This window comes from Trachypithecus francoisi, unplaced genomic scaffold (assembly GCF_009764315.1).
Source record: "Trachypithecus francoisi isolate TF-2019V2 unplaced genomic scaffold, Tfra_2.0 Lachesis_group0, whole genome shotgun sequence".
NCBI classification, from domain to species: Eukaryota; Metazoa; Chordata; class Mammalia; order Primates; family Cercopithecidae; genus Trachypithecus; species Trachypithecus francoisi.
Genome location: NW_022681453.1, coordinates 25668029 through 25689358, shown reverse-complemented (window position 1 = coordinate 25689358; position 21330 = coordinate 25668029). Strand labels below are relative to the sequence as shown.

The 21330-nt window shown below is 40.8% G+C and overlaps 1 protein-coding gene and 2 pseudogenes across 1 annotated transcript in view; all 3 read left to right on the top strand.

The window, feature by feature from the left end:
- DNAH12 (dynein axonemal heavy chain 12) overlaps positions 1 to 21330 on the top strand; it is a 236638-nt gene that overhangs the window by 9297 nt on the left and 206011 nt on the right. The window contains exons 2-3 of the mRNA XM_033210211.1: positions 12226 to 12307; positions 12506 to 12532. Coding sequence (XP_033066102.1) covers positions 12226 to 12307; positions 12506 to 12532 — 109 coding nt within the window. The remainder of the gene's footprint in view (positions 1 to 12225; positions 12308 to 12505; positions 12533 to 21330) is intronic.
- On the top strand, positions 3635 to 4435 carry LOC117083038 (annotated as a pseudogene).
- LOC117084503 lies at positions 15375 to 16126 on the top strand (annotated as a pseudogene).

Genomic DNA, 21330 nt, shown 5'->3' with positions numbered 1-21330 from the left:
AAAGTGATCATGGTAGTGGGGTGGGGGAACAGAGCAAGATGGTATAACAGAAGGCTCCACTGAACATCCCCCACAACAGACACAAAATTTAACAACTGTCTACGCACAATAAAACACCTTCATAAGAACCAAAAATCAGGTAAGCACTCACAATACCTTGTTTTAACTTCATATTACTGAAAGGGGCACTGAAGCGGGCAGGAAAGACCGTCTTGAATTGCTGACACCAATCACCTCCCATCCCAGCAGTGGCTGCGTGGCACGGAGAGAGAATCTGTGCACTTGCGGAGGGAGAGTGCAGTGATCGTGAGACTTTGCACTGAACTCAATGCTGCCCTGACACAGTGGAAAGCAAAACTGAGCTGAACTCAGCTGATGCCTCACCACAGAGAGAGCATATAGGTCAGCCCCAGGCAGAGGGGAATCGCACATCTCAGTTGTCAAAACTTGAGCTCTGGCAAGCCTTGTCATGGAGTGCTAAAGTACCCTGGGGCCCTAAATAAACTTGAAAGGCAGTCTAGGCCACAAGGACTGCAACTCCTAGGTGAGTTCTAGTGCTGAGCTGAGCTCATATCCAGTGGACTGCAGGGGCACATGACCTACTGAGACACCAGCAGGTGCCATTAAGGGAGTACTTGTGCCACTCCTTTCCTAACCCCTAACCCCAGGCTGCACAGTTTGCAGCTCCAAAAGAGACCCTTCCTTCCACATGAAGAGAGGAGAGGGAAGAGCAAAGAGAATTTTGTCTTGCATCTGGGATACCAGCTCAGTCATAGCAGGATAGGGCACCAGCAGAGTCATGAGGCCCCCATTCTGGGCCCTAGCTTCTGGATTACATTTATTGGCACATCGTGGGCCAGAAGGGAACCTGCTGCCTTGAAGGGAAAGGCACAGTCATAGCAGGACCCATCATTAATTGACTAAAGAGCCCTCGGGCCTTGAATAACCATCAGCAATACTCAGGTAGTACACTGTGGGCCTTGAGTGAGACTCTGAGACATGCTGGCTTGTCTGAAATTATCCAGGTAAGGCCAAGCACATTCACAGCTGTGTTGGCTATGGTGAGAGACGCCATCTGCTTGAAAAAAGCAGAGGAAAAAGTAAAGGGAAATTTGTCTTGCATCTTAGGTACCAGGTAGGGCACAGTGGGGTAGAGCACCAAGTGGGCTCTTGGGGTCCTTGATTCTAGGCCTTGGCTCTTGGATGGCATTTCTGGACCTGCCCTGGGCCAGAGGGGAGCCCACTGCCCTGAAGGGTGAGTCCCAGGCCAGGCAGCATTCACCACAAACTGACTGAAGAGTGCTTGGGCCTTAAGTGAGCATTGGGAGTAGCCTGGCAGGGATCCCTATGGGCCTGTGGTGTTGGTGGCCATGGGGTGAGGTTCCTCTGCCTGTGGAAAGGCAGGGGGGAAAAGTGGGAAGGACTGAGTCTCATGGTTCGAGTGCTAGCCCAGCAGCAGTATAGTAAGACGCCAGGTAGATTTCTAAGGTTTTTGACTCTAGTCCCTAGCTCCCAGTTGGGATCTCTGGACCCACCTGGGGTTTACAGAACTCACCACCTGAAAGGGAGGGACAGAAGCCTGTTTTGCTTCACCCCCTGCAGATTGTAAAGACCTACGGCTTTGAGTGAATATAGGTGGTAGCCAGGTAGTGGATACAGTGGGTCTTGGGCAAGACCCAGTGCTATGCTGGCTTCAGATCTGACCCAGCACAGTTGAGTGGTGGTGGCCATAGTAGTGCTTGTGTCATCCCACCTCCAGCTCCAGGCAGCTCAGCACACAGAGAGAGACTCTGAATGTTTGGGAGAGAATAAGGGGAAAAAAACAAGAGTTTCTGCCTGGTAATCCAGAGAATACTTCTGGATCTTATCCATGACCACAAAGTGATACTTCTTTTTTTTTTTTTTTTTTTTTTTTTTTTTTTTTTGAGACGGAGTCTTGCTCTGTCACCCAGGCTGGAGTACAGTGGCCGGATCTCAGCTCACTGCAAGCTCCGCCTCCCGGGTTCACGCCATTCTCCTGCCTCAGCCTCCCGACAAAGTGATACTTCTATGAGTCTGCAAGAACCACAACGTTACTGGGCTTGGGGTGCCCCCTAATGCAGAGATGGCTTAGATCACAACACCCAAGTCCCTTCAAATACCTGGAAAGCCTTCCTAAGAAGGACAGATACAAACAAGCCCAGACTGCGAAGAATACAATAAGTACCTAACTCTTCAGTGCCCAGACACTGAGGAACTTCTACAAGCATCAACGCCATCCAGAAAAACATGACCTCACCAAACTAAATAAGGCACTAGGAACTAATCCTGGAGAAACAAAGATATGTCACCTTTCAGACAGATAATTCAAAATAGCAGTTTTGTGGCGACCCAAAGAAATTCGAGATAACACAGAGAAAGAATTTCAAACTATATCAGATAAACTTAAGGAGATTGAAATAATTAAAAATCAAGCAGAAATTCTGGAGTTGAAAAATGCGATTGAAATACTGAAGACTGGATCAGCGTTCTTTTAATAGCAGTTTTAATGACAGAATTGATCAAGCAGAAAGAATTAGTGAACTTGAAGACAGGCTATTTGAAAATACACAGAGGAGACAAAAAAAAAAAAAAAAAAGAATAAAGAAGAATGAAACATGCCTACAAGATCTAGAAAACAGCCTCCAAAGGGCAAATCTAAGAGTAATTGGCGTTAAAGAGGAGGTAGAGAAAGAGACAGGATAGAAGGTTTATTCAAAGAGATAATATCAGAGAACTTCCCAAACCTCGAAAAAGATAATTGACATTCAAGTACAAGAAGGTTATAGAACACCAAGCAGATTTAACATTTAACCCAAAGAAGATGACCTCAAGAATTTTTTTTTTTTTTTTTTTTGAGATGGAGTGGAGTCTTGCTGTGTCACCCAGGCTAGAGTACAGTGGTGCGATCTCAGCTCACTGCAACCTCTGCCTCCTGGGTTCAAGTGATTCTTCTGCCCCAGCCTCCTGAGTAGCTGGGATTACAGGCACATGCCACCACACCCTGCTAATTTTTTTGTATTTTTAGTAGAGATGGGGTTTTGTCATGTTGGCCAGGCTGGTCTCAAACTCCTAACCTCAAGTTATCCACCTCCCTCAGCCTCCTAAAGTGCTGGGATTACAGACATGAGCAACCACACCTGGCCCCTCAAGGCATTTAATAATCAAACTCCCAAAGCTTAAAGAGGAAGAAAGGATCCTAAAAGCAGCAGGAGAAACAAATAACATACAATGGAACTCCAGTATGTCTGGCAGCAGACTTCAGTGGAAACCTTACAAGCCAAGAGAGAGTGGAATGAGATATTTAAAGTGCTGAAGGAACCTTACACTACTGCATCTGGAAAAAATATGCTTTAAACATGAAAGAGAAATAAAGACTTTCCTAGACAAACAAAAGCTAAAGGATTTCATCAACATCAGACCTGTCTTACAAGAAATGCTGAAGAAAGTACTTCAATCAGAAAGAAAAGGATATTAATGAGCAGTAAGAAATCATCTGAAAGTACAAAACTCACTGGTAATATTAAGTACAGAGAAAAAACACAGAATATAACACTGTAACTGTGGTGTGTAAACTACTCTTAAGTAGAAAGACTAAAAGATGAACCAATCAAAATAATAACTATAACAATTTTTCAAGACATAGACAGTACAGGTGCCAAGCAATGGGCTTCTCTCAGGATGTCTGGCACAAGTGCTGCAAGATAGGGGCAAGAGTAAGCCCTCCCACAAGAATTGGAAGTATGAGGTGGAGTGCCCCGCTGCCAACAACAAGATTGGCCCCCGCTGCATCCACACAGTCCGTGTGCAGGGACATAACAAGAAATACCGTACCTTGAGGCTGGATGTAGGGAATTTCTCCTAGGTCTCAGAGTGTTGTAGATGCAAAACAAGGATTATCAATGTTGTCTACAATGTGTCCAATAACAAACTGGTCCATACCAAGATGCTGTTGAAGAACTGCATCATGCTCAGTGACGGCACACTCTACTGACAGTGGTGCAAGTCCCAGTGTGCATTGTCCCTGGGCAGCAAGAAGGGGGCCAAGCTGACTCCTGAGGAGGAAGAGATTTTAAATAAAAACAATCTAAAAAAATTTAGAAGAAATATGATGAAAGGAAAAAGAATGCCAAAATTAGCAGTCTTCTGGAGGAACAGTTCCAGCAGGGCAAACGTCTTGCGTGCATCACATCAAGGCCAGAACAGTGGGGCCCAGCAGATGGCTATGTGCTAGAGACCTGGGAGTTGGAGTTTTATCTTTGGAAAATCAAGGCCCAGAAAGCCAAATAAATCCTCATCCTTTCTGTCTTTGCTTATGTAATAAAGGTGTTTATTGTTCTGTAACAAGAAAAAAAAAGACATAGAAAGTATAATAAGATACAAATAGAAACAACAAAAAGTTAAAAAGCAGGGTGATGAAATCAAGGTGTGTAGAGTTTTTATTACTGGCTGGGCACGGTGACTCTTGCCTGTAATTCCAGCAGTTTCGGGTGCTGAGGCAGGTGGATCACTTGAGTCCAGGAGTTGGAGACCAGCCTAGGCAACATAGAGAAATCCTATCTCTACAAAAAATACAAAAAGTTAGCTGGGCATGGTGGTGCATGCCTGTAGTTCCAGTTACTCAGGAGGCTGAGGCAGGAGGATTGCTTGAGCCCAGGAGGCAGAGGTTACAATGAGCCAAGATCATACCACTGTACTCCAGCTCGGGTGTCAGAATGAGACCCTGTCAAGAAAAAAAAAAAAAAAAAACAGTTTTTATTACTTTTCTTCTTTTTGCTTATTTGTTGGTTATCCAAGCAATATTAAGTTATCATCAGCATAAAATAATGGGTTATAAGATAGTATTTGCAAACCTCATGGTAGCCTCACAATGGATACACAAAAAATAAAAAGCAAGAAATTAGATCATACCGCCAGAGAAAATCACCTTCAATAAAGGAAGACAGGAAGGAAGGAAAGAAGAAAGAGAAGATCACAAAACCAGAAAACAAATAACAAAATGGCAGGAGTAAGTCCTGCCATTACATTGAATGTAAATGGCCTAAACTTTCCAGTTGAAAGACACAGAATGGCTGAATGGATAAAAAAGCAAGACCCAGGCCAGGCACGGTGGCTCACTCCTCTAATCCCAGCACTTTGGGAGGCCAAGGCAGGTGGCTTACTGGAGGTCAGGAGTTCAAGACCAGCCTGGCCAACATGGTGAAACCCCGTCTCTACTAAAAATACAAAATTAGCTGGGCGTAGTGGTGTGTGCCTGTAATCCCAGCTACTTGGGAGGCCGAGGCAAGAGAATTGCTTGAACCTGGGAGGCAGGGGTTACAGTGAGCCAAGGTTGCACCATTGCACTCCAGCCTGGGCAAAAATAGTGAAACTCCATCTCAAAAACAAACAAACAAACAACAAAAAAAACAAGACCCAAACACACTTCACCTATAAAGACATTGCATAGACTGAAAATAAAGGAACAGAAAAAGATATTCCAGGCCAGTGGAAACCAAATAAGAGTGGGAGTAGCTATACTTATATCAGACAAAATAGATTTCAAGACAAAATTTTAAGAAGAGACAAAGAAGGTAATTACATGATGATAAAGTGGTCAATTCAGCAAGAGAATATGACAGTTGTAAATATATATGCACTTAACACTGGAGCACCCAGATATATAAAGCAAATATTATTCAAGCTAAAGAGAGAGATAGACCTCAATACAATAATGGCTGGAGACTTCAACAACCCATTTTCAGCATTGGACAGATCTTCCAGACAGAAAGTCAACAAACATCAGACTTAATTTGCACGATAGACCAAATGGACATAGCAGATATTTTCAGAACATTTCCTCCAACAACTGCAGAATACACATTTTTCTCCTGAGCACATGAATCATTATCAAGGATAGACCATATGTTAGGTCACAAAACCAGTCTTAAAACATTCAAAAAATTTGAAATAATATCAAGCACCTTCTCTGACCACAGTGGAATAAAACTAGAAATCAATAACGAGGAATTTTGGAAACTATACAAACACATGGAAATTTAAAAATGTGCTTTGTGTGACCAGTGAGTCAATGAAGAAATTAAGAAGGAAATTGAAAATTTTCTTGAAACAAATGATAATGGAATGCAACATACGAAAACCTGTGGGATAGTGAAAGCAGTACTAAAAGAGAAATTTATAGCTGTAAGTGCCTACATCAACAAAGACGAAAAACTTCAAATAAATAACCTAGTGATGCATCTTAACAAATGACAAAACAAGAGCAAACCAAACCAAAATTAGCTGAAGAAAGTAAATAATAAAGATCAGAGGAGAAATAAATGACATTGGAATGAAGAAAACAATACAAAAGATGAATGAAACAGAAAGTTGATTTTTTTAAAAAGTTAAACAAAATAGACAAACCTTTAACCAGACTAAGAAAAAAAGAGAGAGGATCCAAATAAATAAAATCAGAGATGAAAAAGGAGACATTACAATTGATACTGCAGAAATTCAAAGGATCATTAGTGGCCACGATGAGCAACTGTATGCCAATAAATTGGAATATCTAGAAGAAATGGATAAATTTGTAGACACATACAACCTACAAAGATTGAACCATGAAGAAATCCAAAACCTGAACAGACCATTAACAAGTAATGAGATTGAAGCCATAATAAAACGTCTTCCAGCAAAAAAACCCCAGACCCCAATGACTTCACTGCTGAATTACATTAAACATTTAAAGAGGAACTAATACCAATGCTACTTAAACTAGTCTGAAAAATAGAGGAGGGAATACTTCCAAACTCATTTTTTGAGGCCAGTATTACCCTGATACCAAAATTAGACAAAGATACATCAAAAAAAGGAAACTGCAGGCCAATATCACAGATGAATATTGATACAAAAATCCTCAACAAAATACTAGCAGAACAAATTCAACAACACATTAAAAAGGTCATTCATCGGCCAGGCGCGATAGCTCATGCCTGTAATCCCAGCACTGTGGGAGGCTGAGGCGGGTGGATCACCTGTGGTCAGGAGTTTAAGACCAGCCTGGCCAACATGGTGAAACCTCATCTCTACTAAAAATACAAAAATTAGCTGTGTGGTGGCGGGCACCTGTAATCCCAGCTATTTGGGAGGCTAAGACAGGAGAATTGCTTAGAACCCCAATGGCACAGGAGAATTGCTTAGAACCCTGATGGCAGAGGTTACAGTGAGTGAAGATCATGCCACTGCACTCCAGCCTGGGCAACAAAGAGCAAAACTCTGCCTCAAAAAAAAACAAAAAAACAAAAACAAAAAAAAAAAAGGAAAGAAAGAAAAAGAAATTGAAAAGTCCAGAAAATAATGGAAAGATATTCCATGTTCATGGATTAGCAGAATTAATATTGTTTTTTATTTTTTTATTTTATTTTATTTTTTTGAGATGGAGTTTCGCTGTTGTTGCCCAGGCTGGAGTGTAATGGCACGATCTCAGCTCACCGCAACCTCTGCCTCCCAGGTTCAAGCGATTCTCCTGCCTCAGCCTCCTGAGTAGCTGGGATTACAGGCATGCAGCACCACGCCCAGCTAATTTTGTATTTTTAGTAGAGATGGGGTTTCTCCATGTTGGTCAGGCTGGTCTCAAACTCCCGACCTCAGGTAATCTGCCCGCCTCGGCCTCCCAAAGCGCTGGGATTATAGACGTGAGCCACCATGCCCAGCCCAACAGAATTAATATTGTTAAAGTGTCTTTACTACCCCCCAAATATCTACAGAGTCAATACAATCTCTATCAAAATACCAATGACGTTCTTCACAGATATAGAAGAAACAATCCTAGGCCAGGTGCACTGGCTTACGCCTGTAATCGCAGCACTTTGGGAGGCCAAGGCGCGTGGATCACCTGAGGTCGGGAGTTTAAGACCAGCCTTACCAAAATGGAGAAACCCCATCTCTACTACAAATACAAAATTAACTGGGCATGGTGCTGCATGCCTGTAATCCCAGCTACTCAAGAGGCTGAGGCAGGAGAATCGCTTGAACCCAGGAGGCAGAGGTTGCGGTGAGCCAAGATTGCGCTATTGCACTCCAGCCTGGGCAACAAGAGTGAAACACTGTCTCAAAAGAGAAAAAAAAGACTTAAATCTAAGGCTATGAAACTACTACAAGAAAACAACTGGGTGAAACTCTCCAGAATATTGGAGTGGGCAAAGATTTCTTGAGTAATACCCCACGAATATAGGCAACAAAAGCAAAAATAGACAAATGGGATCATATCAAGTTAAAAAGCTTCCTCACAGCAAAGGAAATAACATGATGAGACAACCCATAGAATGGGAAAAAATATTTGCAAACTACCCATCTGACAAGGGATTAATAACCATAATATATAAAGAGCTCTAACAACTCTAATAAGTTTAGATGTGTGACCCCACTGAAATCTCATGTTGAATTGTATTCCTCAGTTTTGGAGGTGGGGCCTGGTGGGAGGTGATTGGATCATGGGGTTAGATTTCTCATAAATGGTTAAGCACCATCCCCTTGATGCTGTCCTCACAATAGTGAGTTCTCATGAGATCTGGTTGCTTCAAAGTGTGCCTCCCATCTCTGCTCTTGCTTCTGCTTTCACCATGTGACATGCCTGCTCTTCCTTCACCTTCCACCATGATTATAAGCTTTCTGAGGCCTCCCCAACAGCAGATGCTGCTATGCTTCCTGTGCAGCCTGCAGAACCAGGAGCCAATTACACCTCTTTTCTTTATACATTACCCAGTCTCAGGTATTTCTCTCTTTTTTAAAAATTTCCTTTTTTTTTATTTTGGAAACAAAGTCTCACTATGTTGCCCAGTCTAGTTTCAAACTCTTGGGCTCAAGCAATCCTCCTGCCATGGCCTCCCAAAGGACTGGAATTACAGGCATGAGTCACCACACCTGTCTTAGTTATTTATAGCAATGCAAGAATGGCCTAATACAAACTCTATAGGAAAAAAAAATCTAGTAATCCGATTTAAAATAGGCAAAAGATCTAAATGGACATTTCTCAAAAGAAGACATGAAAATAGCAAACAGGGGTGGATCACCTGAGGTCAGGAGTTCGAGACCAGCCTGGCCAACATGGTGAAACCCTGTCTCTACTAAAAATACAAAAATTAGCTGGGCGTGGTGGTGGGTGCCTGTAATCCCAGCTACTCAGGAGGCTGAGGCAGGAGAATCACTTGAACCTGGGAGGCAGAGGTTGCAGTGAGCTGAGATCGTGCCACCTGCACCCCAACCTGGGTGACAGAGCGAGACTCTCTCAAAAAAAAAAAAAAAAAAAGCCAGGCGCGGTGCTCATGCCTGTAATCCCAGCACTTTGGGAGGTCAAGGCGGGTGAATCACGAGGTCAGAAAATTGAGACCATACTGGCCAACATGATGAAACCTCGTCTCTACTAAAAATACAAAAATTAGCTGGGCGTGGTGGCATGCACCTGTAGTCCCAGCTACTTGGGAGGCTGCGTCAGAATAGCTTGAACCAGGGAGTTGGAGGTTGCAGTGAGCCGAGATCACGCCACCACGCTCCAGCCTGGCGACAGAGCCAGACTCTGTCTCAAAAAACAAAAACAAAACAAACAAACAAAAAACAAAAAAATGATTTGGAAACAACCTAAGTGTCCATAAACAGATGGATGGGCTGCTCTGTCTATGGAGTAGCCATTCTTTTGTTTCTTTACTTCTCTAATAAACTTGCTTTAAAAAAGAAAACAAAGCAAAAACAAAGAACCCAGATGAATGGATAAAGAAAATGTGGTACATACACATAATGGAGTACTATTCAGCCATAAAAAAGAATGAGAACCTATCATTTGCAACAACATGGATGGTCATAATGTTAAGTGAAATAAGGCAGGCACAGAAAGACAAACATTGCACGCTTTCACTTATCTGTGGGCACTGAAAATTAAACTCATTCACTTATCTGTGGGTGCTAAAAATTAAACTCTTTGAATTCATGGAGATAGATTGTAGAAGGGTGGTTACCAGAGACTGTGAAGGGTAGTCGGGGAGATGAGGGGAGGGAATTGGGGATGGTTAATGGGTACAAAAAGAGAAAAAGGGCCGGGCACAGCGGCTCACACCTGTAATCCCAGCACTTTGGGAGGCCAAGGCAGGTTCATCACTTGAGGTCAGGAGTTTGAGACCAGCCTGGCCAACATGATGAAACCCCATCTCTACTAAAAATACAAAAAATTAGCCGGGCTTGGTAGCCTGAGCCTATAATCCCAGCTACTTGGGAGGCTGAGGCAGGAGAATCACTTGAACTGGGTGGCAGAGGTTTTGGTGAGTCGAGATCATGCCACTGCACTCCAGCCTGGGGGACAGAGTGAGACTTTTGTCTCAAAAAAAAAGAGACATAGTATTTGCTAGCATGACAGGGTAACTATAATAAAAAATAACTTAATTGTACATTTTAAAATAACTAAAAGAGTATAATTGAATTGTTTGAAACACAAAGGATAAATGCTTGAGGCGATGGATACCCTATTTACCTTGATATTATTATTATGCATAGCATGGTTGTATCAAAATATCTCATGTAACCCATAAATACATACACCTACTATGTACCCACAAAAATTTATAAAATAAAGTCATGACTGCCACCTCTCTTCCAACACCCCCACCCATCTCACAGTACTCTCATGGTTCTCTCAAGCTGTGCCCCTGGACTCCCAAGGGTACAGCTTGATATTGCTGAGAGGATTCATCTATCAGGTAAGGTATTAAACTAGATATGCAAGATCATTTCCAGATATGCTATTCTGATCATTCAACAGTTTCTTATTGAGCTCCTACTCTTGATGGATACTGTTTAAGTGGTGTGGGGAAAGCAGTGAGCAAAACAGACATGGTCCTTCTTTATGCCATCTACCAGTCTATGGTTTTATGGCTCCAGTGGACGCCCTTTCCTTCAGATTTTTTTTTCTTTTTTTTTCTTTTGGTTCTCCTCTTACCTATCTGATGGTATCTCCTTTGCTCATTCAATTGTTGTTTTTCCTCATTCCTGTCATACTTGACACCCTCCAATCTTTTCTGAATTCTCTTTTAAATTCACTTGTATGCTTTTTTCTTTGGCCATCTCTTCTAGTATATCCAGCCTTATAGACTATTGGATTTGTCTTCCTAAATATGTTTCCAAGCTCAGAACCTCTCAATTACTCCCCATTGTCTATTGGATTAAAAAGTTTGTTTTTGAGGCCTTTAGCTGGATATTTCAATCCACTTCTCCAGACTTATCTCCACTTGACACTGTCACCTTTGGGTGGATTGAACGACCCCTGCTTCCTTTTTCCTCCTTTGATCCTTTCCTTGCCTTCCTGTTCCTTGGGGTCTTTGTTTTTTAGATCCCAGGAAAACTATGTCTCCACCTGAAATCCTCTCTTTCATTTAAAGCTCATTGCTAATGGTAACATGTGTATGTGGCCTTCACAGATGAAAGTGAACTTGTCCCCTGTCTGAACCACAGGGTACCTATATGGCACTCTGTTTTTCTTCTCAGTCAGTTCATCAGTCCTTGAGATTTGTTATTATATTTTAATAGGATCTAGTATTGTTATTTGCATAATATAGGCATTCAATAAATATTTATTGACAGATAAATGGATTACACCATAGGATTGTACAACTTAATTTAAAGAGAAAATTATATCTTATGGATGTAAAAAATCTATAAGCAGTTTTGAAGGTAAACTGTTTCTTGAGCAGCTACTATGTGCCAGGTACTGTTCTAGGCACTGAGGATAACCACAGTGAATAAAACAGTTTACAAAATATTGTATATAAAATGATGGTAAGTGCTTTGAAGCAAGGTAAATGAGGATAAAATGGATGGATAGCGAAGGTGCTACTTAATATAGGGGATACAGGGAGGCTTCTCTGACAGACTGGCAGACATTTGAACAGAGATACATATAAGAGCCCACTATCCATTGGGATTAATTTTTAAAGGGTCAGTAAGTTATACTTGAAAAAATTTGATTTTGATTTTGATTCTCACCCTGTTACATATATATGCATTCTTTACAAATTAAGGTCTGATTGATAATGTCTATTGGGATTTGTTTCTCATAAAAAAATACAGTGAGATAACTCTTGAATATCTCTTGGTATAGTTGGAAAAATGCTCAAATTGTAATGTTTTAGTAACTTATGATAATGTTATCAAGAGAGTCATATTTCTAACTATAAATTTCAGAATTGATGGAGCCAAAAGAAATTTAGACAGAACACTGGATAAAAGAACACCTCTATTACCACCGCCTGATTATCCTCAAACTGTAAGTTTATGTTTTCTCTTTAAAAAGTTTATCCTTAGATCATTTTAATTTGTAGTTAAGACAATCTCAATATAACTGGTGTTTTTAAAAGGAATAATAAATATATTTAAAACTATATATTTAATTTTTAAACAATTTAAATTAATTTTAAAATGTTCTCCTTGATTTAATTATATCTTGTTTGTTTGTTTTTGACAGATGACCAGTGAAATGAAAAAAAAAGGAGTGAGTTCAAGTTTTTATATTTCTTGTTTGAAAATGTTAAAATAAATTATTGCAAAGTAGTTTCTTCTAAGACCACCTGCTAAGTCCTATTCTAGAAAACAAATAAATTTAGAAACTGAGGTTTTTATTTTCTTTTCCCAAGGGAACAAACATGGGGTGAACAACAATATGGCAATATAGATTTTTGTTTTGTTTTGTTTTGTTTTAGATAGGGTCTTGCTCTGTCACCAAGGGTGGAGGGCAGTGATGCGATCTTGGCTCACTGCAGCCCCACCACTCAGGGTCAAGCAATCCTCCCACCTCAGCCTCCTGAGTAGCTGGGACTGCAGTCACATACCACCATGCTTGGATACTTTTTAAAATTATTTGTAGAAATGAGATATCACTATATTGCCCAGGCTGGTCTTGAACTCCTGGACTCGAGTGATCCTCCCACCTTGGCCTCTCATATTGCTAGAAATACAGCTGTGAGCCACTGTGCCCGACCAATATGGGTTTTAAGAATTACATTTTTGTTGGCATTCACTATTTGCAGATTAATTATGTAAATATTTTCATTCTTATTCCAAAGAACTGAAAAAAACTCAAAGTGGCAGTTATAAAGGAAATCCATCTCTCTTTTTCATAGGGTAACAACTGAGTATTCTAATATTGATATAATGATATAGTAGCCACTCAGCAAATATGTATTGAGAATCTGTTATGTGCTAGCCACATGCTAGGTGCTAGAGATTAAAAAAAAAAGAAAAAGACACTGACTGCATGAGTGACAACAGGGGACTATGATATGATTGGTGGAAAGACAAAAGCATAAAATTTCTTTACTAGCAAAGCATAAAAGAAATGTACGGAGCTGGAGACATGAAAGAGGAAATCATGCAACATGTTTTCAGATGGGGTATAAGCTTCTCAAGTCCCTTAAAATTCACTTTGGGGGATAGAGGCTGAAGATGTGAATTCAGCCTCTATGAATTTAGGATATTTGGAAGAAACTCTTTTTAGCTTTTCCTGGTTTTGGTTTTGGTTTTCAAAATGCTCTTCTTCCTCCTTACCTGGCCACCCAACATCTCTGGAGAATTTGAATGTGGATCTTTCTTTTTACTAGGTATAATTACTGATACACAACAATCCCAAAACATTAATAAATATTTAATGTATAAATTGCCAAATGTATTTAATATTTTTGTGTATGTGTTTAGTATCCTCATTTTTCCTAGCCAGGCATACAGTCATTCACAACTGAGCCCACTGCTCTTGGCAATATGGCTTCTAGGAATTCCATCACTTCATCATGAATGTCACCAATAACTACTAACTGCCAAGTTCAAAGGATATTTTTAAATTTTATTTATTTATTTATTTATTTGAAATGGAGTCTCACTCTGTTTCCCAGCCTAAAGTGCAGTGGTGTGACCTTGGCTCACTGCAACCTCCATCTCCCGAGTTCCAGTGATTCTCCTGCCTCAGCCTCCCGAGTAGCTGGGATTACAGACATGTGCCACCACGCCCGGCTAATTTTTGTATTTTTAGTAGAGATGGGGTTTCACCATGTTGGCTAGGCTGACCTCGAGCTCCTGACCTCAGGTAATCAACCCATCTCAGCCTCCCAAAATGATGGGATTACAGGTGTGAGGCATCTCGCCTGGCCAAAAGATATTTTTTCTATACTTCTCTCTCTTGGACCTCCAACTGTCTTTTTTTTTTTTTTTTTCTTTTGGGACAGTCTCCCTCTGTCGGCTAGGCTGGAGTGCAGTGGCATGATCTTGGCTTACTGCTACCTCTGTCTCCTGGGTTCAAGCGATTCTCCTGTTTCAGACTCCTGAGTAGCTAAGATTACAGGTGCCTGCCACCACGCCCAGCTAATTTTTGTATTTTTAGTAGAGAAAGGGTTTCACCTTGTTGGCCAGGCTGGTCTTGAACTCCTGACCTCCGGTGATCCACCTTGGCCTCCCAGAGTGCTGGGATTACAGGAGGAGCCCCCGCGCCCAGCCTCCACCTGTCTTTTAAAAAAACTTTGATCAGTGGAACAGAATAGATGACCCAGAAATAGACTCACACAAGTATATATAGCCAGCTGATTTTTTCTTTTTTCTTTCTTTTTTTTTTTTTAGAGACGGGGGTCTCTCTTTGCTGCCCAGGCTGGTCTTGAGCTCCTGGGCTCAAGTGATCCTCCTGCCTTAGCTTCCTGAGTAGCTGGGACTACAAGAGCATGCCACTATCCCCCTGATTTTTGACTAAGTTGGGAAAATCATTCAGTGGAGGAAGAATAGTCTTTTCAACGAATGGGGGAAAGCCATTGGATATCCATAAAATAAAAAAACTCAGCCTAAACCTCCCACCTTGTACAAAAATTAACTAAAAGTTGATCATAGGTATAAATGTAAAACATAAAACTATACAAAAATTAGAAAAAGGCATAGGAGAAACATAAAACTATAAAACTTTTAGAAAAACCTAGCCAAGGCAAAGAGTTTTTAGGTATGTCCTCAAAAGCACAATCCAGAATTTTTTTTTTTTTTTTTTTTTTTGAGACGCAGTCTCACCTTGTCACCTGGGCTGGAGGGCAATGGCGTGATCTCGGCTCACTGCAACCTCCCCTCCCCGGTTCAAGCGATTCTCCTGACTCAGCCTCCCACAGAAAATTTTTAAAAACTCAGTAAATTAGACTTCCTCAAAATTAAAAGCTATTGCTCAGTGAAAGACCCTGTTAAGAGGATGAAAAAACAAGCTACACACTGGGAGAAAATATTCACAAATCGCCTATCCAACAAAGGCTTGTATCTAGAATATATAAGGAACTCTTTAAACTCAACAGTATGAAAGCAAAAAATCTGATTAGAAAATGGGTAAAAACGGCCAGGCGCAGTGTCTTACGCCTGTAATCCAAGCACTTTGGGAGTCCGAGGCGGGCGGTTCGAGACTAGCCTGGTCAACACGGTGAAACCCCGTCGCTACTAGAAATACAAAATTAGTTGGGTGTGGTGGCACACACCTGTAACTCCAGCAACTAGGGGGGCTGAGGCACGAGGATCGCTTGAAATCGGGAGGCAGAGGTTGCAGTGAGCCGAGATTGTGCCACTGCACTCCAGTCTGGGCTACAAGAGTGAAACTCCGTCTCAAAAAAGAAAGGAAAATAAAATGGGTAAAAGAAAAATAGAGTGACGCTGTAGCCCGTCGGGAGGCCCCACAGAGCTTCCATAGCCTCCAGCTTTCCCCAACCAAACGTCTCCGCCATCGGCTCTGCGGCGCTACCACGGCAGACGTGGAAGACGGCGAGGAACCCTACGCCCTGACCTCTCAGTCCAGGAGCGCAGGCTCCAAGTCGGGGGGCGACAAGATGTTCTAGCTCAAGAAGTGGAAGCGGTGGCCGTGTGGAGCTGGGACGTGGAGTGCGATACGTGCGCCATCTGCAGAGTCCAGGTGATGGATGCCTGTCTCAGATGTCAAGCTGAAAACAAACAAGAGGACTGTGTTGTGGTGGTGGGAGAATGTAATCATTCCGTCCGCAACTGCTGCATGTCCCTGTGGGTGAAACAAAACAATCGCTGCCCACTCTGCCAGCAGGACTGGGTGGCCCAAAGAATCAGCAGATGAGAGTGGTTAGAAGCCTTCTTAGTGCAGTTGTTCAGAGCCTGGTGGATCTTGTTATCAAGTGCCCTTGGAAGGCTAGAACACTCCAGGGGATTAATTCTTCAAATAGGAGTTGATGGATCTGTGGTCCTTTGGGACTCATCAAAGGCTTGGTTTAGCATTTTGCCAGCTTTATTTTCAGAAATTCTCAGCAATTAAGAATATAATTTATTAAAGATGATCCTTTCTACCTCTGTGGTATGTGTCGCACACATAGCTTAGAAGTGCTATAAAAAAGGAGAGAACTCCAAATTGAATCACCTTTGTAATTTACCCATTTCTATACAACAGGTTGTGGAAGCAGTTTCATTCAGAGGATAACTTTTTGCATGCCTATGGTTGATCAGTTAAAAAAAAGAATGTTATAGTAACACATAAAGTGCCTTTTCCCAAAAAAGAAAGATATGAACAGACATTTTACCATAGAGGATATATGGATGGCAAATAAGCATGCAAAAGATGTTCAACATCATTAGCCGTTATGGTAATACAAATTAAAACCATGATTCGTTTTCACTACATACCTGTTAGAATGGCTGAAATAAAAAACAGTGACAATTTCAGCTGACTTTTGACACCACTGACCATTTATTTCCTTTCTAACATTCCCTTGTATGTATTCATCTGGTTCTCTATTATTTCTCTGTTATCTCCATGGATTCCTCTTCCTTGACTGGCTGTAGTCACTTGTCTCTTTCCTTGAATTTCCCTGGATGATTCTCTCCTTTTCTGATTTCAACTACCTTTCATATATTGATGACTCCCAGAGACTGTTTTGCACAAATATGTCAGATTCAACGTGTCAAAAAAATAAGACCACAAGCTTCCTCCATAAGACTCCTTTTGCTCATTTTCTATTCTAGTTGTTATCACCATCTATCCGGTTACTCATGCTTAAAATACCTGAATCTGAACTTCTTTTTCCCCCTCCCCAACTACCTCCCTCCCATATACTTAGTCCCCAAGAGCTCTGTATAATTCTCAAAACAGTCATTTTCTTGTCCTAGCCTTAGCTTAGAGCTTCATCTCGTCTTGACCGTAGCAGCCAACAGCAGCTTTTCTTTTTCCTTTCCTTTTCTTTTCTTTTTTTGAGACAGGGTAGTCTTGCTCTGTCACCCAGGCTGGAATGCAATGGGGCAATCTAAGCTCACTGCAACTTCCACCTCCCAGGTTAAAGCAATTCTTGTGCCTCAGGCTCCCAAATAACTGGGATTACAGACACATGCCACCATGCCTGGCTAATTTTTTGTATTTTTAGTAGAGACAGGGTTTCACCATGTTGGCTAGGCTGGTCTCAAACTCCTGACCTCAAGTGATCCACCTGCTTCAGTTTCCCAAAGTGCTGGGATTACAGGTGTGAGCCACCATGCCCGGCCAGGAATTGCTTCTTAATCAACTACTATGATATCGAGCACCAAAAATAGTTACTTAATGAATGATTGATGAATGAATAAATATGAAAACACATGTTCAGTAAAATATAACAGCTGTTGTAATAGAAGTGTGAAGAGACTACAGTGAGGGCATAATATAGAAAGTTTTTAAAAAATTTTTTTCTGTTTTTTTGAGACAGTTTCTCACTCTGTCACCCAGGTTGGTGTGCAGGGGAGTGATCTTGGCTTACTGTAACACCTGCTTCCCAGGCTCAAGCGATCTTCTAGCCTCGGCCTCCTGAGGAACTGGGACTACAGGTGCGAGGCACCACGCTCAGCTAATTTTTATTTTTTATTTTTTTGTAGAGATGGGGTTTCCCATGTTGCCCAGACTGGTCTCTCACTCCTGAGCTGAAAGGGATCCACCTGCTTCAACCTCCCAAAGTGCTGGGATTACATTCCCACCATGCTGGGCCAGGAAGTTTTCAAGAAAAATTTTGAAAGTACATCACTTGACTTAGATAGTGTTTTGCTAAGGAAGATTATATACTTTAATTCTAAGGGTCAAACATATTTTTATTTTAGGAGATGAAATGGTTTTAGAAAGGTATAAATTAAATATACGTAATTAGAATAATGAATTTAAATTTCATTTTTTCTGTCTTTTTTCTGCAACAAAAACCACGTGCAATAAATTTCCTTTCACTATATAGTCATATAATAATTTTATTCAAGCTTAGTTTTCTATATAACATTTCAGTGCTTGACCCTGACCTGCTTTCTAGAACGGCTATAGGTTTGGGGTATTGAGAAAATATCATCTTTGTCGTATAATTTATTTATTCGTGAGATACTTAACAAATATCCATGCATACTTGATCCTGTGCTAGATGCTGAAGATTGATGGACAAGATGGACATACAAGCCCTTATGAAGCTTATACTTTAATGAGGAAGACATATAATAATCAAATAAACAAAATTTTTCTATTTTATTTAATAAAAAATTGTGATAAGTACTCTGAAGAAAATACAGGGTAATATGGTCGATAGTGACTGGTGAGGGAGCAGGGCCATATTAGGCAGGTGGTTAGAGAAAGTATCCCTGAGGTGGTGACATTTATGGAAACCTGAAAGGTAGGAAGGAGCCAGCCATGGAAAGACCTGGGGTTGAGAATTTCCCAAGAGAGGGAACAGCTTAGTTTAAGTTACCTGAAGGAGAAAACAACTTGGTGTGTTCCAGGAACTGAAAGAAGGCCAGCTTGGCTAGAGCATGCTGATTGAGCTCATGGGAAGATATAAAATAAACTTGAAAAGGGGATCAGGAGCCAAATATGAGGGCCTTTTGTAGGCTATGGTAAGGTGCTTGGATTTTACTCAGAGTGGCAATCGGAAGTCATTGGAGGATTATACCCATGGGGATAACATAACTTGATTTACTATTAATGATAAAAAGTCACTTTGACAATTACATGAAAAAGCCCACTTAGATTCTTTAGAAGATGGATTGTGGCTACGGCAAAAGTATAAAAGAAGAACCAGGTAGTTGTACAAGATAACAGTCTAGGTGAGAGAGAATAGTTTAGACTAGAGTGATAGCAATAGAGCTAGAGAGAAATTGTTAGACTCAGGATATATTTTGGATGTAAATGCGACAGGACTTTCAAATAGGGTGCATGTGGAGGGTGAGGAAAAGAGGAACCAAGGATGATTCTTAGGCTTTGGTCTGATTTTGCAGGGTAATTGGTGACACTTATTATTAAGATCATCTAGAGAGGAGGGGAGAGCTGGAGTAGTGAGAGGACTAAGTTCATTGCTAGACAGAGGTCAGCCCATTGATATAGTGAGGGATTGGGGACTATCACAAGACTTTTAAAATTAAGCAGTACATGGGCCAGGCATGGTGGCTCATGCCTGTAATCCCAGCACTTTGGGAGGCCGAGTCAAGTGGATCATGAGGCCAGGAGTTCGAGGCCAGCCTGACCAACATGGTGAAACCCCGTCTCTACTAAAAAGAAAAAAATTAGCCGGGCATGGTGGCCCACGCCTGTAATCCCAGCTACTCAGGAGGCTGAGGCAGGAACATCGCTTGAACCCAGGAGGCGGAGGTTGCAGTGAGCCGAGATTGCGCCATTGCACTCCAGCCTGGGGAACAGAGGGAGACTCCATCTGAAAAAAAAAAAAAAAAAGATTAAGCAGTACATTAATGGAGTGGACATAGAAAATGTCTTTCTGTAAGAATTTTGGAGTGAGCAACTAATTGAAAAAAAATAAAAGTAAGAGACAAAAAATGTCCATCTAGGCTACACATTTAAAAAATCTTTTTATCTCAAAATAATTTTAGTCATACGAAAGAGTTGCAAAAAAGAGTACAAAGAATTCCCTTGTATGCTTTATCTGTTCCCATAATGTTAACGTCTTTGCCTGTAACAATGATTACTGTGGTTGTTGCCAAATAGTAATTTTTCTATCATTTCTTTTACATTTTTTATTGGAATTCTGTAGTAAAAAAGAACTTTTAATTTTTTTCTTCATTTATTCACTCATTTAGATCAGTGTGGACTATAGATTTTCTTTTAATCATTAAGTTATAATGTATTATTATTAATAATAATAATTATTTTTTAGAGATGGAGTTTTGCTCTGTTGCCCAGGCTGGAGAGCAGTGTCGTGATCATAGCTCACTGCAGCTTTGAACTCCTGGGCTCAAGCCATCCTCCCACCCCAGCCTCCTGAGTAGCTGGGATTACAGGCATGAGCCACAGGGCCTGGCTTTATTATTAATTTTGAAGTTCAGTTGTTCCACCTTTGACCAGTGGGAGCCCTTAAAGTTGACTCTCATCTTTTTTTACATATCCCGTCATTCTTTGAGCACGTCCTTACTTTCTGGCACAATAAGATGTTCCAGGATTATGCTATATATACTTTTTCTATTCTAGCCCTGTAATCAGTAATTTCTCCACGGATTTTTGGCTCCTTTTGGTGGAGAATGGTATTTAAAAACCATGATATGTGTGTAAAATGTGCTCCTCGATACTGAGTGTCATTGCTTCCTGGCTTTCTCAGCAGAAGATCTAGAAAATAATTATTTCTCTCTCTCTCTCTCTCTCAAAACCCATGGATTCATACTGATACCTCCTATTCCAGTAACACCCCAGGGTTCATTCTAGCCTGTCCGCCTTTCTCTATGCATAGCTCCCTTCTCTGACAGTGAGGAATCTGGCTTTCATCCATTAGCCACAAGGTTTACTTATTTTGTTAAATCCTAGAGTATACATAAATAATTTCAAAATTGCTAACTCATACTACTGTGAAAAACAAACCTGCTCACCATATTTTAATTTCATCTATAGTCTTTTGTACTTAGCATAAGGATATATGGTTAAAATATTGTGTTCAGTATTGATTAGTTCTACACTCCTTTTCAGTAGGTAATTATGAATACATTTTCAGTTGGTAATTATTAATAACTTGAAATTCAGGTAGGTTCAGTGGTTGGTTTGTTTTCATTTGGAGTTTCTTTTCTCCCTTATTTATGTTGATTTTTTTACTTATAATTTGAGCAGGTAAAACAAAACAAGATTTAAAATCAGAACTATACCAAAAGCACACCTCAGAGAAGCATCTCCCATCTCTTCTACCCTATTCCCATGCCCCCATACTTTCTATCTGTTCCAAGCTACTCTTTCATATGACCAGTCTCATTAATTTTTGATTTATCCTTCCTGTGTTTAATTTTTTACAAATGAGCAGGTATGTTTTCTTATTTCCTTTTATCTTATACAAAATGCATCAT